Genomic DNA, 25,756 nt, shown 5'->3' with positions numbered 1-25,756 from the left:
GGTTTTTATAGCATAATTTCCGCATTCTGTCCACATATTCTGGTCTCCACAGCTACCCCGGATAAGTGATGATTGTGGGGAATCACAGGGATTAGAACCGGGGGAGTATTGATCCTGCGGGGAAATGCCCCCAGACTAGCACAACATTGCCGAGATACCTACCTAGCTTCGCTTAAGTACCGCGTGGCTTGGCTCTAAACTCCATCGAGACATGTAAACTTGAGCTGAATGGCGTTTTGAGTCATTTGACTTTGAAGGCTGATGTTCTAGTTCTGTTAGCTCGGGCTAAGCTAATACCCTTCCGAGGTTGATCCGAGTGATTATTTTACGTTTTGCCGGTTATAAAGATGCCCCTCATGTCCGCCTAACGAGTCTACTTCTTTGGGACAATTTTTCATTTGAAATGGCTGATACCACAATCCATATTAATGCTCCTTCTCTTGGTGCCGAGATCCTCGGTGCTCTCGACAATGACAGTAATATCGCGCTTTTCCGTGGAATCCCCTACGCAGATGTCTTCAAGCGCTGGACGCATAGCGTGACTCGACACTCATTAGAGGGCACATACGATGCGACGCAGTTTGGTCCTCGTTGTAACCAGGGAAATGGCATGGTTCTAGTTACAGGAGGAACCAATGATGCCACTCCAGGCGATGACGAGTTTAAATGCCTGAACCTCAATATTGCTGTTCCGAATGAAGCCATTGGAAAAGCCGAATCTTTGCCTGTTATGGTGTGGATTCATGGGTATGTGCACAACCAACTATGCCACTCCGAATCATACTAACTAATCGTCAACAGTGGTGGCTTCGCCTACGGCGCAAACTCTGTCGCCCGTTATCGTCCCCAGAGCTTTATGGCCCACGCCCGGAAATCAAATACCCCTGTCATCCTAGTCCAGATGAACTACCGCCTTGGCGCTCTCGGCTTTTCCGCTTCTACAGACTTGGCTACGGAAGTTGAGGGTAGCACAGAACCGATCGGAAACTATGGTCTCGTTGACCAACGGAATGCATTGGAGTGGGTTAACCAACATATCGCCGACTTTGGCGGTGACCCGAATAACATCACTGTCTTTGGCGTTAGTGCTGGTAGTGCCAGTATCCATGCTCACTTGCTTGCGGGTCATGAGTTGTTCGACCGAGCGATCATGATGTCCGGTGCTGCTCCAACTCTGTTCCCAGTCCGTAGTGAACTCTTTGAGGAGCAGTGGAATGGACTGTGTGAGCGGGCCGGCGCTACTGAGTCTACTGCTGGTGCTCGACTGGAACACCTTCGCAGTCTGGATATTAATGATATTCTCAAATATGCCGGCCAGGCTGTGATGGGACCGGCCGGCGATGGGAAGCTTATTCCTAAGACCTGGTCGTTCGATGATAATGTCTCCAATGCTCGTTGCAAGTCTATTATCCTTGGTGATACTAACGTCGAAGCACTCATCTTCGATGGTATGCTAGGCAGACTGACTCAAGAGAAGATGCATGAGGCTATCACACGGAGCTTCCCGGATAGCAAGGCGAGCGAGTTATGTCACCACTTTGGCTTTTCGCAAGGACAGTCTGCTGAGGATTTCCGTGATGCCTTCCGCCTTCTTCTGGGCACTATTTTGTTCCAGTATCCCAACATCGGTATTGCCGAGGCATCTCGCAAATCTGACTCGTGGAAGAATAATGTTTTCTTGTACCACTGGGAAGAGCCATCGCCCTTCCCTGGTGCTACAATAGGAATGTCTTATCATGGCCTTTGTGCCCTTCTCATGCATCTGAATGAGCTGGATTCTTGTCCTCAAGCCACTCGCGATGTCTCATTGGAAGCTGCTCGCGTTTGGGCGGCTTTCGCTCATGGTCAACAGCCATGGGAGGCTTACTCGACAAACTGTCAATTCATGCGCTTTGGGCCAGAAGGTAAGACGGGTCTTTCCGCCTTTTCTGATGACCATACTCGAGCATACGGTTTTCTTGAGTGGTTGGGAGAGAACTTTGACGATGTGAGACGGTTCATACGTGAAGACTTGATGTATAAGCTAGAGAACGGCACGATTTAAGAAAACGATAGTTAGATTTTACTTAAATCTCGTATAAATATATAAAAGGTTGTATGTTCGTCTGATCAATCATATATACAAATGCACATTCAGTATTCATTCATCGTGTTCATCAATATCCTTGGCATCGCGGTACAAGAAAAATTGTACGAAAATCGCCCCGTCTAGCAGCAATGTTCCAAAGCTGCCAATCAGCCACGACAAATTGACCAAGATATATCGTCCGTAAATAGCAGTGGTCTCACCCGGGGCACACTTAGGACGGTGGTGATGATGGGAAGAGACATCCACACTTTCCGTCCCCCGGCAGACGGGAGAGTATGCCAGGATAGACAGCACATAAGTAAGATTGCCAATGCAGGCAAAGAGGAAGAACAGGAAAGAGACACCGTCGGTAGATTTGCGCCGGAAGTTCAAAAGAATTTGAGGAAGCCGAGAGCCGAGGTACAGAGCCGCGCATAGGTATCCGAACACCTGACCCATTGTATCCATGGTGAGAGGCTCGGGCTCCGAGCTCGGTTTCTTCGAGGCCGGGCTGAAATACCAGCCTAACACGCCTGCAGTGCAAACTAGGGCAATGGCAGTGGTGTTGAACAGAAAAGCCTGGATGTTGGAGATCCGACGCTGGCGACGACGCGCGAGAGCAGCGGTATTTACATTTGCATCAATGAGAGGCGTCGCGGGAGAGAGATGTGTTCCATCGACGGAGTGCAAGATATCTCGGAATGAGGTTGCAGAATGACGTCGTTCCTGGGCTAATGAGGGTACAACATGTTGTTGATGACCATTGGTAGCCACATGCGAGTCCTGGATATTATGTCCATTGGGCTTAGGGAGCAGAGCTGATTGCTCAGTTGGTGCCGGCGCAGAGTCAGCACCTTCGCCTAATGCACCCGAGCCAGCATCTGAGGTGGGAGATGAAGAAAACTCTTCTCTCAGGTTAAAGCCTCGGTAGTAGAAGCACTGTCCAAGCAGAACAATATCTGCCAAGGTGTAGTAGACTGCCAAGATAATCATAGTAGGCAGAACGCCCTGCATGACAGCTCCAAGGATATTGAAGACATCGCCAGCCAACCAGACGACGAGGAAAAGAAGTGAGAGACCATCTGCAGAGCCACGTCGGAAGTTCTCAATGATCTGTGGAGAGAAAACCACCACCCAGCAGACAAGAGAGATTGAACTAAGAAAAGATCAGTAAAGTGTGGAGGCACTTTTAGGGTGTGGGGTTGTGACAGATCAGTCGATCACGTCAAATAGATGCAGGTAGAACAGAAATCCGCATACTGGGAGTCCCGCGAAACACCTGAGCATGCAACAATTGATTGGAGTATTGAAATATAGGCTTGACTTACCCACAGATGCCACTCAGGGCCTCAATGTTTAGGTTGCCCACCGGTGGGGGGAACATGGCGTGTGCAGAATAGTGATTTGAATCGATGTGCCGGCAACGAAGGACGCTGCTAAGGTGTATCCGGATGGGTAGGGCACAGCGATCAAAATTCACAGATTATTAAGTGAAAATCGCGCCCTTGCAATTGTTAATCATGCCAATTGATGTCAAAAGGAAAAAGTTAGAGAAATCCGCGGGACTAAATTAGATGACGTCGAGTCACGTGGTGTTCCATCTATGTGGATATGAAATTGGTGGCAAGCACCATCTCAGAAGTTTTCAAGTGTGTTTATATTCCTTCAAGAGCTATTTCACCTTCAGAACCATCTGTAGGTAATTAGAAGATAAGGTTGAGCTACTAGTTGAAAATAGTGAGACTAATGGCAAGAGGGTTGACAAAGATCAGGATACTAAGACAAGGAACGTCTGACATGTCAGTACCTCGCCCTAGCCAATGCCAGCCAAATGCCGGCCATAGCCTTACGATTCCTGTAAAAGTATACGCAGGAAAGCTGAGATATTCTACTCAATATGATTTTGTCCCGAAAACGCCGTGCGATGCATACATGAAAACCACCTGGAATACCCCCAAAACATAGATAGACATACGAAAATGCAAGAGTTTTTTTTTCTTCCGCTTAGGCAGATGCATCTATTTGGCCTGGCTTGCCAACCATGCCTCGTGAGCCTTCTTCTGGCGCTCCCAGTCCTTGCGAAGCTTCTTTGCCCGGCTCTTGGTGATCTCCTCTCCAGCGGTGTCACGGGTGGGAAGACCCTCATCATCCCAGGCGCTGTACTCGCTAGTGCGGAACATCTCTAGGTGACTGAGCTTGCCCTTCTCAAGTTTCTTGAGAGCCTCCTCTTCCTTCGCCTTCTGAGCCTGGACCTTTTGGCGAGCGCGTTCGGCCTTTTCCTCGCGAGCCTGGATCATTTCACGGGTCACAGGGCGGATGAGAGCGGGGAGGTTATCGCGGTCCTCGAGGTAGAGGCCGAGATCGAAGAGGTCAATGTCTCGGACGCGATCGCAGAGAGCCAGAATCTCCTTTCCAGCGGTGTCAGATGACTGCAAAGCAGAGGCCGAGGCACGGAAGTTGGAGAGGACCTCGGCGTAAGGCTTGGCGGCATCAGAAATATCCTGGGATGCAGACTCCTTGGTAGCCTGTTCAATCACCTGGGCGGAGATTCCCTCCTTTGAGCGGGCCGCTTGGCGGAGAGTATCACGCATGGTAGAAAGGGGCAAGATGAAAGGCTTAGCCTCCTCAGGGACATCGATACCCGACCAACCGATCTCAGTGGTGTCAGCGGGAGCGGATCCGTTGAGACCAAAGATATTAACCAATCGAGTGATGAATTGAGCGGCAGCCTTGACATCGTCAGGGTTGATAGTGGCCTTGTCGGCGGTGTTGTATTTGGTGATGAGCTCTGAGATGGCGTTCATAGCTCCCACGGTGTTGAAAGAATCACAAAGATAACCGTCTACAGCAGTCTTGGCCGCTTCAAGGTCGGCACCGAAAGTGTTGTCAGGGGAGGCAGAGCCCTGGAGAGCGGCGGGGTCCTTCACCTTAATGAAGAAGTTGTTCACCTTGTCTTCCCAGGAGCTGCAGGCAGAGACAAGCTCGTCAGTAATCTCTACGCCATCCTTCCAGCCACCAAGAAGGAATGTAATTCGCAGGCTTCTTGATGTCCACTGCTCCTTCTCTAGTGCTTCCCGAATTGTAGTGAAGTTTTTCAAGGACTTGGACATCTTGGAGCCCTGGATAGACAGGTGACCCATGTGCAAGAAGTAGTTAACCCACTGTTCGTGGTTATGGAAGTATGCCTCACTCTGAGCCAACTCATTATCGTGGTGGGGGAAAGCAAGATCGATACCACCCGAGTGAATATCCATCTGCTGGCCAAGTCGGGCAGACGCCATGGCCGAGCACTCGATGTGCCAGCCAGGGCGACCCTTGCCCCAAGAGCTGTCCCAGCTTGGCTCTCCAGGCTTAGAAGACTTCCAGAGAGCAAAGTCGGAAGCACCACGCTTCTCGCTGGTCTTGCTAGTAAGGGCTCCCTCACCCTCAGCAGCCAATTTGTTATCAGAGCGACTCCAGGGCTCAAGACGGGCGTACTTGTGTCCTGCACCCTCAAAAGCGTTGATATCGAAATACACCGATCCATCCTCAGTGACATATCCGAAGTTGTTCTTCACAATGCGCTCGACAAAATCCGCGATCTCAGGGCCGTATTCGGTAACACGAGTCAGCTCATCGGGGTCGAGGACATTAAGATCCCGCATGTCATTCATGAAACGCTCCTCATATTTGCGAGTGAGCTTTGTGAAGATTCCGTGATCATTGGCGTCGATCAATGCGCCCTTCAAGGCATCCAGGTATGGGAGGAGAACATCCTGAGCACTGGAGTAGAAGGACTCGGCAAACAACGCGGGGTCGGCAGCTGTGCTGGCCTGAGCTTGGGCAAGAACCTTTGCAGCCGATGCCACTGTCTTGATGTGCATTTTAACCTTGGCCTCGTCATCACCCGCCTTTTCGTTGCCAGCCAAAGCTCCACCGCTCAGCACCGTTGCGTAAGCCTTCTCCACCTCATTTTGGTATTCTGAGGGGGCGAGGTCAGGGCTCAACAAGGAGAGATTCTTCTTAATGTAGGCAGAGTAGGCCTTCTTGGCGGTGTCGAGCACGTCCGGTGTGACTGTGGGGTTGATTGTGACGAATTCGTTGAAGAGGTGTTGCTGTCTCGCGCGCAGGATGATCTATAGGTGGGGGCTATGTAAGTCGCCATTGCGCGCGATCTGGGGTCCATATCACCAACTCCGGGGGCCATACCTTGTCATCAACGTCTGTGATGTTCATCACGAAGTGGACGTCGAACTTGAAGTAGTCGCGCATAATGCGCCGGATGATATCGGTGCTAACATAGTTGCGGGCGTGTCCCAAATGCGAATCGTCGTACACAGTCGGCCCACACGCGTACCAGGAGACCTTCTTGCCGGCAGGGTCGATTGGGATAAAGGGCGTCTTAGACTTAGTCAAGGAGTTCCAAACTTTCAAAGCGGGGAGTTGCTGCGCTTCGGGGTGGGAGGCAGGTTGCTGCCATGGCGGCTGTTGTCGAGACGACATGGATCTAGACGCGCCAGAAATCGATACAGACAGAAAGCGGAACTGCTGCTTGAGAAAGAGAGGAGACCGGGGAAAGAGGGGCATAAAGGAATAAGAAAAGGCAGACCGAGACAAGACAAGAGGGGCACTTTAGCATGGAAACACGCAGATCGAGTCATCGCAACAGTTGGTATGCTCTGTGATTGGTCCATGCTCAACATTGTCCCGCAAGCCCTGAGCCCTAACATCCAAGATAGGAAATGTCAGTCTGCTTTTTCTCCAAGTAAATCGAAGCTTCTTAAGCTCTTCAAGATAAACCTTCACGCCCACGGGGATTGTCCCTGTTGTAACCGCCAATTACTCTGAGCCGATTCAAGCTCCCCGACCACCATGCCGTCTCCATTCCTCACTCCCGGCGCCTGCTCGGCGCCTGACAGTCTTGCGATGCTCCATATCCGTCGCGACCAGACTATTCCGACAATCCTCCGCACCCACGACGATGAGAACCTAGGTTACAAGGAAGGAAAAGTGGCCAACACTCGTTTCGGATCATTCCCACACACTACGCTGCTCGGTCAGCCCTGGGGCTCTCAGATTGCAGCTTCCAAAGTTGACACCGGTTCCCGCGGCCGCAAACCTCAGAACCCAGCCAAGCGCAAGGCCGAGGAGCTGGATGCTTCGGGGACAACCACGGGTGACGATGACACACCTTCCGTCAAGACACCGGTCACCGCAGCAAGTGGTTTCCTGCACATGATGTACCCAACGCCAGAATCTTGGACATATTCTCTTCCCCACCGTACCCAGGTCGTATATACCCCCGACTACAGCTATATTCTGCACCGTCTTCGCGTGCGCCCAGGAAGTACGATTATTGAGGCTGGTGCTGGTAGCGGTTCGTTCACCCACGCGTCAGTCCGCGCCGTGTTCAACGGATATCCCAGTGAGGAGCAACCCACAAGTAAGAAGCGGAGGTTCGGAAAGGTGTGCAGCTTCGAGTTCCATGAGCAGCGTGCTGGAAAGGTACGAGAGGAGATCTCGGAGCATGGACTGGACGGACTGGTCGAGGTGACCCACCGCGACGTTTACGAAGATGGATTCCTACTGGGAGATCCAAAGACAGGGAAATCGCCCAAGGCCAATGCTATCTTCCTCGACTTGCCAGCCCCATGGCTCGCACTTCCGCACCTTGTGCGCAAGCCAGCTTCCGGTGCTGAGTCTCCACTTGACCCTGCGTCGACCGCATTCATTTGCACGTTTTCACCGTGTCTCGAGCAAGCAGAGCGCACCATCCGCATGATGCGCAAGTTATCCTGGTTGAATATCTCCATGGTTGAGGTCCAGCACAACCGTATTGATGTGAAGCGCGACCGTGTTGGGCTCGATGCCGAGGGTGTGCGCGGGGCAACCGTTTACCCCACAACTGTGGAGGAGGCAGCTCACAAGCTCTGGGCGGATGAGGAGCGTGCCAAGCGCATTCGCCTCAACCTCCCCGATAAGACTGCCGACCCAGAAGACGCGGAAGCTTTGAAAGAGGATATCAAGGCCCCGGCGAAGTACTTGGTGGAGAAATCAACGGAGCCGGCATACAAGTTGGGTCGCCTGGTGCACCGCCCCGAGCCGGAGCTGAAGACTCACACTTCATACTTGGTGTTTGCCATCCTTCCCCGAGATTGGTCGGAGGAGGAGGAGCAGAAGTGTCGCCAGCAGTGGCCCTCGGCCAAGGTTGATGCAGCCCAAAATAAGCCAAATGAGAAGAGCAGGAAGCAGATGAAGAAGGAATTCAAGGCACAGCGGATCAAGGAAGAAGAAGAAAAGAAGGCTACCGAACAATCGGAATCGGAGATGAAGACTGAGGCATGAAGAGGCCGGGTCTACCAAAATAATGCATGTACTATTAAGCGGGCTGTCTTGAACATGATCAAATTTCTGTAATTTCCTTGAGTTTCGAAGAACACCTACCTGTCAAGACAAATTATACGACGTTAAGTGATGGTAAAAATCTTCCTGATATAGCCTTAACGTCATCTTTTTACAGCAGAAATGAAGATACGGAAGCGGACTGGGATCTGTTGTATTATGCAATCATATTCTCATGGGTCACATTTGCAGCCAATGCATGCTGTTATGGAAGATGTTCTAAGTATTCTCAAAGCAAATATGAGGGAATTCGGGTGGTGATGGAGGTGGTATGTGACAGAAACGGAACACAATGCTAGTAAACAAAGCATGAACGGGCAGTATAAAACTCAAAGATTGTTCTCCACCCTGAACTTATCCCAAGCTTCGTTCAGTGCTCCAAACACCGCGCCGGCAATCATGCGCTGCTCCGTAGTGGCTGTGGTGGAAATCTAGAGAGAATAGTTAGCAATCTAATCAAAAACTGATGAAGTCAAAGTTCGAGTAACATACCTTGTCAGGGTGGACCTTGGCAATGCCCTTCATGTACTGGATCTTGACCTTGTTCGGCAAGACCAGTTCTGACAATCCGACCTTCTTCCAGCCAGCCTCGGACCATAGCACTGAATCTAAGCTGCCTATGAGCGCACGCAGGTTATCCTGCTTCCCGCTCTTCCAGGCAGTGATTCTCGCATCAACACTATCTGTGAGGGCAAACTTTTCTTGATCAGCGCGCTCGGCAGCTTGATTAGCCTCACGCAGACGGCTGACAGCTTCCGAGTCCTGCCCAGGGCTCGAAGCCCCAGATAGGTCAGATAACGCAGAAACCTTCTTGGGTGCCGGGGGCGCTCTTTTCTTGGCGGGGGCTGGCGCTTTCGACGGCGGCTTGTTAATCCCAGCAGCTTTCTCGCACCTGTTCCGACCCTGGATGCTGGTGCTTCCACCATGGCCTGACTCCACCGCTAGCTTCCAAGCCTGTGCGGCATCGCCCCAGCGTTCGAGCTGTTCCAGAGCCTCGGCCTTGCGCATCAAAGCTTTGCCGAAGAAATCTTTCATTGGCTTGGCAGGCTCTCCATTTCCTAATTCAATCACTTCTTCCTCGCCCTTCGATGGACCGATCACATTCAAGATAATGTCTGCGTCGTCGATCGCGGTCTTGGGCTCACCGGTCTTCAAAGCCGTCATTGCACGGTTGCTGCGAATCATGATGGTGATTGGATGCTTATCAGGGAGCATGTCAAGAGCGGTAGAGAAGCTTTGGTGCGCAGCTGCATAGTCGCCCCGCTTGTATGCCTCTGCAGCTTTTTCGCGGTGGCGGTGAGTAGATTGCAGAGCCTCTGGGGAGACAGAAGGGACAGCGCGCGTTGGCGCCTTGGGTCGTACAGGAATAGACGCAGACCGTGCAGGAGGTGCAGATTTAGCTTGGGGTGTTGGTTTTGATGAAGGGACAGGAGAATCAAAGAGATCAACATCAGGCTCTGCGGCCGGTGGCGCCTGGGGCTGGGGCCGCTTGCGTCTCGCCGGGCTAACATAATTTTGGGCAGATTGCTCTTCGGCGGCAAACCGCGAAAGCCGAGATTTAGGTTCTGTGGAGCTGGGGCGTGATGGTCGTTGAAGGAAATTGGGTGGCTGCATGTGCTGACCAGCCGGGGGAGATGGCTGGGGGCGGAGATCCTGACCTCCTTGGGCGGGATGAGATGGCCGCGGCGGTTTACGAGGGCGCGACTCTCCTGAATCAAGCAGAAGTGCCTCATCTGTAAAGCCTGGGGCTTTTTGCCCTTGCGGTTGACCTGTTCCATCGCCTTGTCGGGTGGGCTGTGGCTGAGGAAATGACTCCTCACGAGGAGCAGATGCATCCCTCATCCATTTGGGCTGACTAGGGTCATTATCTGCATTAAACTCATTCACAGCTTGCTGGAACTTCTTGCTTCCTGTTTTCCAAAGAGAGTTTGCTGTCTTCAAAAAGTTGGTACCGAATTGTTGTGCCATCTGGGCCGGGTCTCTTTCGCCAGCGGCAGGACTCCGACTATCATTACGAGATTGAGGTGCCTGTGATCTTCCTTCACTCATCCAGGATGGTGCGTCACGATTACGACTCTGGCTTCGTTCGGATCGGTCATTGCGATGGCCGTTGGCCGGGGATTGTCCCTGCGACTTCTGTTGAGCCTCGGCGTGTGCCGTTGTCAAAAGCCAACCAACCGCAGCTTGTACGTCAGTACCTGATGGGGTTGTTTTCAGGGCCTGGCGAGCCTTGTCTGCCGGAAATCCCATGTCAACCAGCTCGGCAATAGCGCGGTCCACCTCGTTTGATGGCATAGGCGATGCATCACTTTCCTCTCGATCGTGGCTGGGAGATGCTCTTGTTTCCCGTGTCACCTGTTGACGTGGTATTTCCGATACTGGCTTTCCCAACAATCCAAGGAAATCATCATCGTCATCTTGCGCTGGCGCAGCTGCAGGACGAGAGGCTGATTTGGCCTTCATTTCGCGTAGGCCAAACGGATCGTCATCCTCATCAAATGCATCCATTCCACTCGTCTTGTCCTGCATTGTGATACCCCCACCATTCGATCTTTGTGGAGTGTTCGTGCCAATCCGAGGTGATGGAGTCGCGCTGGGGATAGGGAAATTCGTCGAAGCATCAACTGGTGCTTTCGCATTGAAGGCAGCCAATAGATCGTCCTCGTCAGCGGCTGGTGCGACAGATTGCGACAGCGTCCCACCTGCAGGGCTCTGGGTACGTCCTTGCTCAAGGCTATCCCAAAACTGCGAGTTCTGACCCCCATATTGCGATTCGAAATGGCTTCTCTTTTCAGCTTCCTTCTTTGCCTTCTCTGCTTCTAATCGCTTCTGCTGCTCCAGGAGGGATAGGTTCTTATTCGCGGCGGAGGAACCGAACGACACCAAGTTCGCGAAGCTGTCTCCGGCGGAGGGGGTAGGTTTTGATGGCGAATTGGACCGATTTGACGCTGCAGACAGGGGGGTTGACCTGCCGGAGGCGCTGCTTTGTCGCACATTAGGAAACATCAGCCCTGAGGACATTGGAGGAGGTTTGTTGGGCGGGGCATTAGAGTTGGAGGACCAGCTCAGCCCGTTGAGATCATCCATGGCGGCTATTTTGGTGCCCGGGGCCGGAGATAGGAGATGTAAAAAGGTCTATGATATTTTCGAGTTAATAATGTTGATGGGAGATGGATGAAGGAGGCACTCTGGCATACCACGGAGAATTGAATGTTTGGTCTAGACAAGCTTCATTGCATCGTCGACCACAGCCCCCTGTACATGTGGGGTGGGTGGTGACACGTGACGTTTCATCATTGATGCCTTATTTCACCTTCTCTTCATTTTAACCTATCTATATTGTGAAATACTCAATTGGGGTATTAAATGATTGTATTTGTCTCGTTTCTAAATGGACAGATATATTTACTAAGGGCTGCAGCCATGGTGAACCTATGAGTGTTGCTTTGTACACTTTGGATCCGGCCGAGATCGACATCGGCGCTATCCTCTTTTGGAGAGGACCACCGTTTACACTATTTCCATTCTAATACATTCTGATGGCCAAATTTGACGTAGTGAATTATCTTCTATAAACTAGCAGCCGTTAAGCATATGTTACAAGTTGTCAATATGATCGGCACCCGTGGACTGAGGTATTAAGGTACTCCAACCTGACATGCAGTAGTTTACCCCAAGGTGTAGTTATATATAGCACGCCTAGACCACACAGATAAAGGCTTGGTTAAGATCTCCTTCTGATATACCTACAGGTCTACGTATGCAAATGTTCGGATTTTTTTGGCGTTTCTCAAGACTACAGTACGTCCATCTGACTAACTTTCACTAGCTCCCCACAAACAACCACCTCGACTTCATAATGAGGTACCGCTCATCGCATACCTGGGTACGATTCTCACATCCTACATACTCCAATGTGTCTGATCAATTGATATCGGGAGAGACGGCATGTTAACAATAATAGACGTCCTGTTCAAGACGCAACCTTCCTTTGAAGTCTGTTTCATTCTTCTATTTGTCACTTTGAGATATGTTTCAGCCGCCTTCCGAACCATGGCATTCACCAACACCTGAATCAATTTCAAGCCATACTCAGACCCCAAACACGCCATGCCTAGCGGATACACATCTCCTTTTCCGACAGACAACTAGCTGACGTAACCGCAAGAGTATGTCCAAGAGGGTCTCCGCTCTTAGCGAACCCGAATGTTGTGACATGAAAGTCAATGCCGAGGGAATGTTTATGGTACGAAGTATACTTCCCAGGTCATTACATCCTGAACCTTTCACTCGTCTGTCACGATGGGAGTTTTACCTATCAAGCTCGCTGCAGAATATCATCGATTGAGAGTCAGATGAAGCGGGTCATTCTATGGTCTACTGACTCCAATTAGACAGGCACCAAAATTCCAAGCATCGCCGCCTCGGCCTTTCTAGTGACGTTACTCCAGAATCCCTAGAGTGGCAACTCAAGCAACCCAGTCCAAATTCAAATAATGGAGACTTGATCATCGAAAACGCCTTTGCTGGGATGATCATGCACCAACTAAAGCATTCCCTGTGAGATTGAACCACTGCCGAAGCAAAATGTGACTCGGTATTTGAGGCTTGCAGGCATTGGAGTCAATTCTCTTGGGCTCGCGCACTCTCTATAGGAACATTGACTGGGTCCACTTCTGCAAAATTGGGTTTTTTTTTTGGGTCATATTTCATTCCAAATTGGAGTTTAATGAACCCGCAACTATTGATTCACATCCTTGGAACTTTATACGAGGTATGACAACCACATCTTTGTCTGGAGTTACAAAAAACCTGTCAGCCAAAGTAAACACGTGTAGGTACCAGAGTACCTGACAACGCATACATAGAAAAACCTCGACGCGACCGTGTCGACTAAGGTACAAGCTGCATCGCGCGATAAAGCCCCACCAATTATACAATGCAATCTTGTTGCGTGGTCGGCCACAAGCGCTAAAATGAAAAGCGGGCAATGTCTCAGATGTACCGAGTCTCCTTGCCTGTTAAACACGAAAAAACCGGCCCGCCGAAAGTCAATTTCATGCCCAACCATCTCAGCCAGGAACAATGCAAGTACGGCACGGTGGCCCCCGGATGAGTTTATGATAGGCCAACGAGCGTGCATTGCAGAACAAGGGACCGCACAATGAACATTATGCACGCCGATAATTTGACAGATCGGGTCTCCAGCCCCACTTAGCTAAACCCCTAGTTCGCGGATGGCGTTGATACCTCCGAACTCCTGGCGAGCTATCGAGCCCAGCTTTTTCTTGGTTTTTTTTTAGATGCAGCGAAAATAAGAAAAAACTTTGGAGGCGTACAGTGAAATACGGTGAGGCTCGCATACGAAGCGACGCTATGGAAGAGGCTGGATTATTGTTGCGGATGTGACAGATCAGGGGAAATCTTGAAATCCGGTTGAGTTGGAAGCTGATCAGCGGAGATCTTTCTTGTCCAATTTCTCTTTCTTGACTAGCTCATTCTAGTTGTGATTGTAACACCTTTCGGATCTAGTCAGTGGCCGGCCGCCAGATCCGAACGGAAAAGGCTTGCAAGGCGAGACTGGTAAGCTACGTAGTGAGCTAGTGTGTCATTAAGGGGCAAGATTACTTTTGGACAAACGCCGCTGATAATGAGTGGAACGATTCTAGCCAGTCAATGCACGGTCAGGGAGCTGAACCCTGCTGGGTCTCGTTCGATCGTCCTCGATCGGTGGGTCATACTTTATAACGCACCACTGACATGCTATAGGATTGACCCATCCAACTCGCGTGGTGTCTAATGTATGTCGGCACGTCTAACCCCCTAAAAAACTCAAATGGCTCACAATTCCAAGCCCCGCGTTCTGTAGGATTTTATTGTAAATTTTTCCCTGGCTTTTGCTTTATATGTAGGGGCGTACGGGGCTGGAACAATCCTTGCGATCTGACTGTGCATTCACCTTAGGCCTTGGACGAACATCTTCTCCATAGTGTGGTTGCCTTTTATTAGTCTGGCATCGTCCCCATTGACCTTCATAAACGACATCTCGTAAGTATTGTATGCGAGTCATGTGCATGGTCCAGTGATCGAGGACGAATCCAAAACACAACCGTGGACTCCAACTCTCATTTCCCCGGATTACGCGCGTCAACTACGGCCATCGATTGTAGTTCCACTGCTTTGAACCAGTCATGATGCGGTGGTACCTGTTGGGGTTATTGCTCCTCTGCCTTCACTGGAGGCAGACATTCGCAGCTCCAGCAGAATATAAGTATCAAGATGCGAAAAACATTGCACTTCTCGCCGTCAGAGATGAGACAGACGCGACAACGACCGCATCCGATAATACTTCCAGTCAAATGACTGCGACCACGGCTACGACCACGACTAATACCGCCTCAACAACTACTTCAGCAACCTCCACAACACACTCGACATCACATTCCACCTCTAGCCAGACGAGCCAATCGACCCTAACCACATCCGTCCCGTCGCTAGTCTCATCTTCAGGCTCAAGTGATGACCAATCGAGCACGAATTCAACGGAACAGACCTATACCGGTGGATTGCCGATTCGGCCCTCAATTACACCGGCGCTGGGTGTGGGAGGATTCATACTTCTCGCAGCTGGTGGAGTGTTGAGTTTCGTCGGTGTCCGAAAGCCACGGTAAATTGGTCGACTGATAGTATAGTCGTGTATACTGATACTAACTTTTGGACAGAATTTCTATCTTTTTATCCACGGGATTACTGGCCGCACTGGGTGTTACCGTAAGCTTCCCGCACTGCGACGAATGAATCATAAATCATCTAACATGATTTCCTCACAGGTTTTGATTGAATATGTGATGAACCCCCCAGTGAGCAATGGAGTTCAAGGAGGATACCTAGTCGCAATATTCTTTACGGGTGCTATATTCGGTGGCCTGTCTCTCGTTTTCAAAGAGATCACCGAGGGTCTCTGTTGTCTGCTCGGCGGTTTCTGTATTGGCATGTGGTTCTTGACCGTGAAAGCCGGCGGTCTGGTCACGGGCGACGGAGCCAAAGTTGGGTTCATTTTAGCGTTTACTGGAGGCTTTTACTGTCTCTCGTTCAGCCATTATACCCGTTCCTATGGATCGATGCTTTGCACTGCTTTTGGTGGTGCAACTGCGATGGTTCTCGGCATCGATTGCTATAGCCGAGCCGGACTGAAAGAGTTCTGGCTATATCTCTGGGGTAAGTTACAGATCATGCATGGCGGGAGAAGAAAAAGCAAAACAAGGTTTAACTTCCGATTTAGGGCTGAATGCAAACTTGTTCCCGTTGAACACTTATACCTACCCGATCACCCGCAACATCCGTGTTGAGTTGGCCATTATAATCATAGTCACCGTGTTCGGTGTGATCTTCCAGCTAAGGTTGTGGAAAGTCATAAAGGAACGCCGCGCGAGAGAGGAGAGTGCCCGCCAGGAAGCCGAGAGAGCCAAGGAGGAGGCTGAAGCAGAAAATGGCCGCCGTATCGAGGAGAAGAACCTGAGAGAACGAGCAGAGTGGGAACAGATGTATGGCAATGGCAGTGAGGGCGCCAAAGAGCCATCTTTGTCCGAAACGGCCGTTGCCGACGATTCGCGACGCAGCTCGGATGCGTATGGATCTTCTGTCCGTGAAAAAGGAAACTCAATCGAAATGACAGAGATGACTAGCCCGGATCCTCTTTCGGCGCGAGTATCTGACAGTGGAAATCACCTCGAGGCAGTGGAAGAGGTTGAAGCGGAGACTATAGCCGAAGGAACGGATGGTCATGCGACAGAGGGACGAGAACCATCCCAGCACCAAGGAGAACAGGCAGACCAAGAAATAGCAAGACCGACAACCCCTGATCCGAAGGATTTGCACACCGAGACCAACATACACCCCGACAACAGCTCTGAGCATGGTGCTGTTCTGGGATCGGAAATCGGCACACCACGCTCGAAACGTTTCTCGAGCAGATCCTTGATGAACCGGATGTCCTGGCGCAGCGGACATACCATGAAGCCACTACCACATAATCAGTCCGAGGAGGCCTTAATTGATGCGGATGCATCGTCTTCCGTCGCAGGAATGGTAGACGACCTTCAAAGCGTTACTTCTGACAGGTCAAGCCTGGCGGAACTTGAGGTCGCGGCCGACACGACACCAGCAAGTAACTCTGGTGAAAAACTCCCGCCTAATGATGTTGCGTCTGAGACGACACCCAAAATCGATGAGCGCAAGGCCCTGGATACCAGCACTGCTTCCGTCGTGACAGCTGTCCGCGATGTTGATGCCTCGGAGGTTAGCACTCAACAAAAATCCATGCAAGGGGACGAAAATCCCCGCAAAATCCATGAATCAGGAGTCCTCGAGCAAATGGCCACTGCTGAAGCCACAAGTGGTGCCGAGATCAACACTGGCAAGTCAGATGCTATTGAGGATCAGCAACCGAGTCCTGTAGTTTCAGAACCAGCAGTGGCAAACCCTGAACAGCAGGCCGAGTCGGTGAAAAATGAGGTAACCAAGCCTGAAGGTACTATCGCAGAAAGCAAGTCGGCAACCGAAACTCGAGAGAAGGCCGAGAAAGATGCCGCAGTCCTTCCGGATGAGGTAGTCCCTGCTCAACCATTGGTCGTCCAACCAAAGCCAGTAAAGAAGCCCAAACTGGATGTGTCGACTGTGCAAAATATCCCCGAGCAGACTTCAAGAGTTGTGAATTCATTCCGCACCAGAGAATGGGCAAAACACCTCGCTAATGCAGATGCTCCGGATTGCGAACCAATTCAGTTCGAGAGCGAAGAGCAAGACGATCCCACTGCATCTGAAGAGATGGCAGCTCCGGTCGACATACACGGTCTGCTACAGACCCCTCTTAATGCCCAGCCACCCCCAGCTATCATGAGCCCAGCTTCCACCAGCCCAGAACAGACTTATTATCAATCTCAAACCTCACTGGTATCTCCAGATATCTCTCAGCTCAAAACGAGGAAAAGCATGCAAAACCTTACCAGTGCGAAGTCTCCCCCACTCTCTCGGAACGTATCTTCGGGCTCTTCAAATCCGCAAGAACACCATGAAATGGCTACGATGCGTAACAGCGCATCAACTCCATATCTGACTGTCACTACTGCAAATCCGCCCGAAGAGGTGGCAGAATCTCCTCGATGGAGTGGGCCTGCACCTCTGCTAGCTGTGCGAGAAAACATGATGAAAAACCGAATGTCATCGACATCTCTCCGTTACGACCCATGGGGACCCCGAAGCCAATCTCGCCAGTCTTTGGCTGACCCCACTCGAGTTGTATCACCAACAATGCCTATTCTCGAAGCAGAAGAAGCCGTCGCAATCTCACCCCACATCGAAGACGATATCCCTCTTTCCAAAAGACGCGCCCTGCTACAGCGCCAAACTATGCGATCGCCATCTGGGGCCAGCTCACCAAGCCTCGAACAAATTCGATCGCCCATATCTCCTGCCTCAGGGGACCCGAACAGATCAGAAGCTATGATGTCGGCATGGCGACAATCTGTGCGGGAGGATCTCTCACAACGACGCGATCCTCTAGCTATGAAATCACCACCCCTTGGAGCTACTAGCCCTGCTAGCCCTGACCGACCCCGGAATACCTGGGGATCTGTACAGCAGATGCGTGATGCTTCGGCAACCCATATTGGCAATAGCATTGCCGAAGGGATGCAAAAGGAAACATGACGGAGCTACACCGTCAAGCTATGCGGCGGATGCAAGCATCTGCCAAACAAATTTAGGCTTTGATGCTTTTACTTGATTGATACCCCATTCCCTGCTCTTTTCTCGTTGTTGATTTCTACGACGCACCTTATTGTTTAATGTTTTATGCTCTATTTTATAAATCTCTCGGGCATTATATCGGCGTTTGATGGATACTGATATGAGCTTGATCTAATACCTTCCTACCACTGCACATAATTAAACACACGCAACAGAATACCCCATTTACCATAATCAATTGACCTAATCATACCATTTCTACCATTTAAGCTAATAACCAAACACTCACTGCAAAAAGTGTTTCGGGGCCTTCTCGAAATGCTTAATAGCAGCCTCCAACTGCTTCTCATACTCTTCAATCTCCTGTCCCTCCTGATCATCCTCCACAACCTTCCCATCAGGCAGCTCTCCCTCCAATTCCTGCTCAAGACCATCCTCCTCATGCTGAAGCCCTAACTCCACACCCCTCCCAGCTCCATCCCTAGCCGTGTTCACAGACATAATATCCCGATAAAGCCCCATCGAAACCGGAAGGCTAATATCCCCCATCCCCCCTTTTCCAATTTTAATAAACTTCGCATCCAACAAACGAAATTGAGCAGCCCAAACATGCGGCTCGGCAACCTGCATCGCCATCTTCCATTTCGATCCAACACCCAAACTAACAGATCCGCCGACCGGAATGCCAGAGACAGCGCTAATAATCGCAGAGGAAACACCCGCAGATATCTTGGACGACTGGCCCCGTGATACGACTGTACGTGTATCCTCTAGTAGATACAAACCCGATAACATCCATACTTTTGGCCTCCGGGCAAATTTGAATTTCATAACGAAGTCGCTGTAGGCGGCCGAGAGCCACAATTTGAGTTTCTGCTGAGCTGTTTCATTGCTAAGGACATTATTGGTAAGGAAAGTTTCCGGACTGGAATTTGTTAGTTAATGCAGGTGAGGAACTAGAAGGGTTATGATTGGAGGGGAAGGTACTCTTTGAGTAGGATTCGGGTACCCCTCTCAGCTGTGACAATTCGTTCAATATCCTTATTATAAGCGAGACGAAGGTTCACGATATCGCCAGCTTCGAGGCCAATAGCAGGCGTAAGACGGGAAGAGCCGTGGAAGACGGCGTTGGTAACGTCGGTAGTGTAAGCATGTTCACGTAGAGCGTCGTCGCTGGTAGACTGTCAGATTCAAGTCGAATACGGGTTGGCAATTGCAAACCCAAGGCCAGATCTATAGAATAATACCTTAATAGCTCGTGAGTATAATGGCGAGCACTCATTGGCTGCCAATACTTTTCTAGAACCAAAGAACCCAAGGTTAAGGCCTCGGGCCGTTCCCCCATCCCATAAAGGAAGAACGAGTCATCGGCCATGATGCTTGTTTGCTGACTGTATATTGTATCTGATTTGATTCGATCGAATCTATTGGGTCGCTCAGGCCTGTCAACTCAATATTCAACGGTTGGAGAAAGTGAGAGTCAAGGCGGCCTTTCCGCCACTATTTACTGTCCCCTCCGTGGGGTTTCAGTCCGTGCTGACGGCTTATTTCGACGCTAATCGGGCAATTTTTGGCGAGACCCATTCGAATTATTCTTAGTGATATCGCGGACCAATCGATGTGGCGGGGTACTAATCTCCATCTTCCTAGACCCTGAGGCCCAAGATGGGACCATTTATTTCGGCTGTGCCGTTCCGTTGCTGCCTGTTGGATGTTGCCTCACGCCCAGGTGAGAACGATAATCATGTGCTCAGCTAAGATGGACTTTGAGCATTTTCTCGATCTATGCGGACGATCGCTTTTTGCAGAGGAATACAAAGGCGATTTGGACGCTGCTTGGGACTATTTGGATTCAGTACAATATGGCACACTGGAGTTGAACGACCGCGCAGAATATTTGCGATCCTCATCTATATACGCGACCTTGGTCGGTAATTTCGCCGATGCATACCGACATCTGGACTCGCTTCATGAGCTACTACCGCAATTGTCGCAGGAATGGGGTCTGCGATATACAAATTACAAAGTCCTTGCCGACTATACGCGCCGCTTCCCGCCAGCGCTTCGTTTCTATCATGAGCGGGGATGGCTACTGAATACCGTGATGGTAAGTGATATCATCGGGCCAAATCAAATATCCCTGAACTTCATGGCGAATTTCCGAAAGTACTCGCCGACCGGTTCGATCCGAGATCAGGGTCTCGGCATGGTCTTGAATATGGTGCAATGGGTCCCAATTCATATCCGTGGCCTGGCTTCTGAATTCCACCCTCTCTCGCCTCGTAATTCACGGCATAAACCAGGAGCTAATCCTGCGTCAAATATTGCTGAGAAAGTGACTTATTTGTTGAAGCTTCGTGCCTTGGCGGAGACGAATGGCGCAACGAGTATCGTGTCATATTTGACTCGGTTGATGGTTGAGATGCATGTTGCGTGTAAGAGTGACGAGACGGGCATTATGCTGGAAGAGTTGTATCGTCTTTGTGAGAAGGTTGATGATTATGCAGGTATGGCGAACGCGAAGTTGATGGAGGGAGATGGTATTCTCTGTGCTTCGTTTACAAGTCCGCTTGTCATGAACTTGACTGTCATTGATACTTCTGCTGCTATTGGCGATGACGAGCTCTGGGACCCTATTCAGCGTGATCTTGTGTTTGACTACTCTGCTGAAGTTAAGCAGTGCTATGAATCAGCGCTCGAGCTTTTTGGAAAAGGCAGCTGCAAGAGGGGACAGGCGACGGTATTGCTTCGGCAGGGATGTTGTCTACATTATATCGCGCGTTTCCATCGATCCGTCAACAAACAGTATCATGATATTCTGGGAGAAGCGGGGATTAAACTTCAAAAAGCGCTCGAGCTTTTTGGTAGAGACGAAGCCAGTGCACAACTGGTTAAGGTTCATCAAATCCTGCTTAAAATTTCCAAAGGAAATATTCAAGGTGTGAAGATGGCTGCTCGCGAGGTTGGAAGATGGTGCGCTGGCGCAAAAAATGAGTTCCTCGCCCATTTCATTGGACGGTTTCTTTTGCGTTTCGGCAATGAAGAATGGTTCAAGTACTCTAACCTGGACACAGCAATGCTGGCTTGGGAATGTGCCTACGAGGTTTCAAAGCCAGTGAACGACATTCTTCCCCAATTCCAATCCGTGACGTCTCGCGCATCTGCCCAGCAAGAATGGTTCAACGTCGCTGCAGCTCGATTGCTCATCGAGGAAGCATTAGCCATGGTCGATGCAGTCCGAGAATATTTCCACGCGAAGATTTCTTCTACCACGGATGACAAAATGGGTCAGCTAGAACGAACAACCTTGGTTACGATCAAAGGAAACCTCCTTTGGACATTCACTCGATATGTTGGCAGAGTGTATATCGGAGACGAGGACATGAAATCCTTCCGCGAGTGGAAATCTAGATACAATGATTGGCTCGAAACCGACGATGACCTCCGAGCCTGGAGGGAAATAATCGAGAATGCTGAGGATAGGCTTCATGGTAACAAGGCTGAGCTCGCGCTTGTGAAAGGCAATTTCAAGAACATATGGCAAAAAGCTTTGATGGCCGATGAAGCACATGAGCGGTATCGGATAGCAGAGCTTGGCTATCGACGATTGTTGAACGAGGGCAATATCCTGGGAGCAGAAGCGCTGTTTCGTCGATATTTGGATGAGACGGAGCACCAAGAGAAAGGCCGCACAATAACCGTTTATCAGGTTCTGGCTTGTCATAAGATTGGAGACCGAGTCAAAGCAAAGGAAGTACTAGACTCTATCACAGATGATGAGTTGTTAGAAGGCCACCTGGAGGCATTTCGAAAAGGAATTGCTCTTCCAACATCTTTTCCAACGAGGGCGCAGAATGCACTGACATTTTCCATCTTTGGATGTGACATGGACAGAGGTCGGAGGGTTGTTCAAATGATCATCGAGATGAAACCGACGTTTTTTGATACGGTGATGGATAATGCTTGGGACCATTCGATTCAAATCGCTCACTATGCAGCATTGATGAAGGAGTTACAGCCCGAAATATCTTTCACCAGGCTTCTTCGTTCTCGGGAAATTATCGAAACTCGGAGGAAACAGACCTCGGATTTGGATGCACGGGTGTGGGGTTCGGCTGCTGCTTATAGTATCGAGGTTTATCTTGACCTCGCACGCATCTGTCTGGCTACCGAAAGCTCACCACTGCCCTTGAGCGTGCTATCAGGGTACGAGATCCATCACTTTGAGGGAATGTCGTGGAAGGACCATGCACTACTATTTGTTGAGATGGGTAGAGCACGTGCGGTGCTAGAGTCTTTGCAGACACAGTCGACTCAAGCTTTGGGGTTATCCGGCGCTCCCAAAGCCGCAAATCTCTCCGAGGCTGTCCATAAACGGCGTCTTCTGAGATCATTGCTTTCTCTGAAGACGTTGACCCTAGATCAAGAGAAAGAAGTTGCGCAGTTACAGGGGGAGATCAAGGTCTTGGAGGAGGATGGGACACTCTCTTCTGCGACCACTTTCATAGAAACGGCAAATTCCCCTATTGAACCGAGGTTTTTGTACCAGAGTATTGACCATGATACTGTGGTTATCGAGGCGACATTCGGAAACAGGGGCCTTCTTGCGTTTGCAGTAACAAATCATGGTATTCAAAATACCTTTCAATCATCGATACGCTACGTGGACATTCGAAACCCCGTGATGAGGGCTATGCAGATAATGAGAGAGATGAATGGCTATGTCTGCGAAGAAGAAGAGAAACATAAGAGAACGTTGAACGAACTTTGCAACGAAATCTCTGAGGTGTTGCTGGTGCCATTCGCAGACGTTATCAGAACAAAGTCCCATGTCATATTCTCTGTATCCGACCCGCTGACGGCGTTCCCTTTCTCCGTCCTTCCTTTTGACAACAAACCCTTGGTCATGCAAGCCGTTGTATCTCAAGCCCCGAGCCTGACAGTACTCTACTATCTCTCTCAACGGAAGTCATCATCTGCCTCACCGACAGTTTCAGTCCTCGCAAAGGCGCCCACAGAAGAGCCATCTAGTACCACCCGAGGTGGCGAAGAAGTCAATCTACACATGGCGGGCATAGAAGCTATCAACATTGCCCGCTTGTTTGCGACATGGCCCATCGAGGCATCTCATTTGTCTCGAAAGGACTTCCAGGATCACGTTGAGGGGGGATCAGTGATCATGCATATTGGGACGCACGGTGACATCAACCCTCGCAACCCCCTCCTCTCGAACATTTCTATTGGTCAAGGCCAGGAATTTCGTGTGCTCGACATGTCAGCCATACGTAGCAACGTGAATCTTCTGGTTTTCGCGGCTTGTCTGAGTGGGTTTGGAAGGGCTACGATCGGTAGCGAAGTCTTGGGCTTTTCTCATGTTGTTCTGAGCACTGGATGTCAGGCCTATATCGGATCTCTTTGGAAAGTGAGTGATTTCGGCTCAATGCTAATCATGACACTCTTTTATCGACACCTTAAAGAAAACCCGCAGTTGGCTGTGGCGGAAGCTATGCGAGCGGCGCAATTGGATCTCCTACAGCTAGACACGGAGAAGGCCGATATACTTCTTGACGAAATGTTAGAAAACTGGACCTCTTCAGTTGTAACTGGTCAACGTCCCGCGGACTTTGTTCCCGATGCAGAATTCCTTTTGCTCACGTTGAAGATGATCCTGAGCCAGCTTGACTGGTCAAGTCCATTCTACTGGGCACCATTTACGCTTGTGGGGTATGGTGGGTTGCGCTTTGTGCATGAACCTGAACCTGAACAGATTAAAGAGAACCAGTCTATTTAGAATGTCAATCTTATCTGTAAGCTCCTGTATCTAGGTGGACTGTGCGTATTCAGATCTGCGTTCAATATATCTATAAAGTATATGCTCAATAGCTCTTGAATGAAACAAGGGAGGGGAATCAATACATGTGAAACAAATACAAACGACTCATCCAATAAAGGAGCAGAGCGTTTCCACATATAAGACACACCAATTGCCCCCAAATCACCAAATTGAAACTATTGATTTCATTTCTTTGTTGGATCATTGATTGCATCATAACACTCCACAGCGGGATAGGCGATCTATCTATAGTACGAAGTTTACTAAAGGCGCGGCCTAGAAGGATCCGTTGCCTCATTTTCAAGCCTGAGGATCCAGATCGGATCTACAGCAAGCTTAAGCAATCTTTTCAATTTCTTCATTTTGTATTTCATTCATTTTCTTATGTTCTCGTCTCTCATTTTATGTATGGCCCACCCATGAGACTTTGCCGATCTCGCTCGCGATCTCTCCCTTAGCTCCTCTTTTTCTTTTTCTTTTCCTCAATTTGTCAAAACGGCGTCCTCCACAGCTACCCCTCGAACGAGGGAGATTGAATCGAGTTCCTATCTACCTGCGCGTGGCCAACATTCCTTTGGCTTTCGGACAGCACCCGTGGAGGCGACTCCGCCATTCGCTCGAGCACAGCGGCGACAGTGCGTCCCCATCTCGGGCCCGTCGTCGTTCCCTGCAATTCTCCGTCCTCCAGCGGTTCGACTCGCTAACCCCGTCAACCACGTCCCCCGCATCACTCCTATTACTATCCCATCAGCGAGATCGGACGAAAGTCTCCCCCTAAGTCACCAACGCGACGCACATCCCCTCCTCAGTGTCCCCGAACGCCGTCGCAGTCGCTTAACCCCCTCCCCAACCAGCCTTATTGTCGAACATAGTCAGGGGGAATCAGAAAGCGGGCGCACCAGCATCGCTCTACCTCGACGTCACCGGCGCAGCGAGCAATTATCCCCCACGGTAGAAATGGCCGCAGCTTTTGCTGGAAGTGCGGCGCGGGAAGTCGAAAACCTGCGACCACCCGAGGAAGTTCATTTCGGCCAGGATGGCTCTCGTTACCGAGACGACGGCCGACCGCGTCACGCACAGTCCCAAACCTCTCTCCGTTCTCAATCGCAGATTGCCTCCGTTCCTTCAATCACAGGCCAGGCCCCCGATGTCGCCGAAGAGCTGGCATGGGGCCCCGCGCACCCCTGTTACCCTCACCTCAACTCACACGTCCCCATCAATTCGCCAGAATACCTCACTACGCGAATCATCCGGGTTCGGCGCGATTGGATGATCAAGGCGGATTTGGCGCCCACATTTTCCAATCTCTACCCTGAGATTTTGGATCCGTTACTGTCGGAACAGGAGTTCCGAAAAGTCATTGCTACCGTGAACAATGGCCTGATCAAGGCTTTTGACCCGTTCAGTTTGCGCAATTGGGTTGATGGCGCACTTGGCTTGTTGACTGGCTGGGTCTGGGACGACCTGAATGCACCAGCCGTCAAGGGCTCATTGGAATACGTTGAGTCGTGGCTGGAGAAATGGAACCGTGAAGTCGGTTCCAAGGACGGCGTTCACATCTGGAGTCTACGACGCACGGCATATATGTCCCTTGACATTCAGATCCCTGATCCAAAGGTCGGCATCGTTCCTAGCGAGGCACCTTCTTTGCCAAACACCAGACCGAGTACGGGAGTCGGTCCGGTTAACTGATGGACATTGCATGCGATGGCTGTATATTTCCTTGT

The 25,756-nt window shown here is 50.4% G+C and overlaps 8 protein-coding genes across 8 annotated transcripts; 4 read left to right on the top strand and 4 right to left on the bottom strand.

The window, feature by feature from the left end:
* Positions 1 to 403: 403 nt before the first annotated feature.
* Positions 404 to 2,044, top strand: N7503_011179 (uncharacterized protein; the record flags this gene model as incomplete). The annotated part of the gene is made up of 2 exons (XM_057070725.1): positions 404 to 747; positions 802 to 2,044. 2 exons carry the CDS (start codon positions 404 to 406, stop codon positions 2,042 to 2,044), a joined length of 1,587 nt encoding a protein of 528 aa, XP_056917336.1.
* A 96-nt stretch (positions 2,045 to 2,140) lies between these two features.
* On the bottom strand, positions 2,141 to 3,452 carry N7503_011178 (PQ-loop repeat-containing protein; the record flags this gene model as incomplete). The annotated part of the gene is made up of 2 exons (XM_057070724.1): positions 2,141 to 3,224; positions 3,397 to 3,452. The coding sequence occupies 2 exons, from the start codon at positions 3,450 to 3,452 to the stop codon at positions 2,141 to 2,143; spliced, it is 1,140 nt and encodes a 379-aa protein (XP_056917335.1).
* Positions 3,453 to 4,086: 634 nt separating this feature from the next.
* N7503_011177 (cysteine--tRNA ligase) lies at positions 4,087 to 6,550 on the bottom strand (the record flags this gene model as incomplete). Its single annotated transcript, XM_057070723.1, has 2 exons — positions 4,087 to 6,183; positions 6,257 to 6,550. 2 exons carry the CDS (start codon positions 6,548 to 6,550, stop codon positions 4,087 to 4,089), a joined length of 2,391 nt encoding a protein of 796 aa, XP_056917334.1.
* A 369-nt stretch (positions 6,551 to 6,919) lies between these two features.
* Positions 6,920 to 8,392, top strand: trm61 (tRNA 1-methyladenosine methyltransferase subunit GCD14; the record flags this gene model as incomplete). The annotated part of the gene is made up of 1 exon (XM_057070722.1): positions 6,920 to 8,392. One exon carries the CDS (start codon positions 6,920 to 6,922, stop codon positions 8,390 to 8,392), a length of 1,473 nt encoding a protein of 490 aa, XP_056917333.1.
* A 386-nt stretch (positions 8,393 to 8,778) lies between these two features.
* Positions 8,779 to 11,536, bottom strand: N7503_011175 (UBA/TS-N domain protein; the record flags this gene model as incomplete). The annotated part of the gene is made up of 2 exons (XM_057070721.1): positions 8,779 to 8,880; positions 8,942 to 11,536. The coding sequence occupies 2 exons, from the start codon at positions 11,534 to 11,536 to the stop codon at positions 8,779 to 8,781; spliced, it is 2,697 nt and encodes an 898-aa protein (XP_056917332.1).
* A 3,107-nt stretch (positions 11,537 to 14,643) lies between these two features.
* On the top strand, positions 14,644 to 18,157 carry N7503_011174 (TMEM198/TM7SF3 family protein; the record flags this gene model as incomplete). Its single annotated transcript, XM_057070720.1, has 4 exons — positions 14,644 to 15,116; positions 15,172 to 15,220; positions 15,280 to 15,667; positions 15,732 to 18,157. The coding sequence occupies 4 exons, from the start codon at positions 14,644 to 14,646 to the stop codon at positions 18,155 to 18,157; spliced, it is 3,336 nt and encodes a 1,111-aa protein (XP_056917331.1).
* A 324-nt stretch (positions 18,158 to 18,481) lies between these two features.
* N7503_011173 (uncharacterized protein) lies at positions 18,482 to 19,571 on the bottom strand (the record flags this gene model as incomplete). Its single annotated transcript, XM_057070719.1, has 3 exons — positions 18,482 to 19,121; positions 19,184 to 19,369; positions 19,444 to 19,571. 3 exons carry the CDS (start codon positions 19,569 to 19,571, stop codon positions 18,482 to 18,484), a joined length of 954 nt encoding a protein of 317 aa, XP_056917330.1.
* Positions 19,572 to 19,955: 384 nt separating this feature from the next.
* N7503_011172 (uncharacterized protein) lies at positions 19,956 to 25,721 on the top strand (the record flags this gene model as incomplete). Its single annotated transcript, XM_057070718.1, has 2 exons — positions 19,956 to 23,925; positions 24,541 to 25,721. The coding sequence occupies 2 exons, from the start codon at positions 19,956 to 19,958 to the stop codon at positions 25,719 to 25,721; spliced, it is 5,151 nt and encodes a 1,716-aa protein (XP_056917329.1).
* Positions 25,722 to 25,756: the final 35 nt, after the last annotated feature.

The sequence above is a fragment of the Penicillium pulvis genome (genome assembly GCF_028828015.1).
Source record: "Penicillium pulvis strain IBT 33274 chromosome Unknown scaffold_8_segment0_segment0, whole genome shotgun sequence".
Taxonomy (NCBI): domain Eukaryota; kingdom Fungi; phylum Ascomycota; class Eurotiomycetes; order Eurotiales; family Aspergillaceae; genus Penicillium; species Penicillium pulvis.
This window is presented reverse-complemented; position numbering and strand designations above follow the sequence as displayed.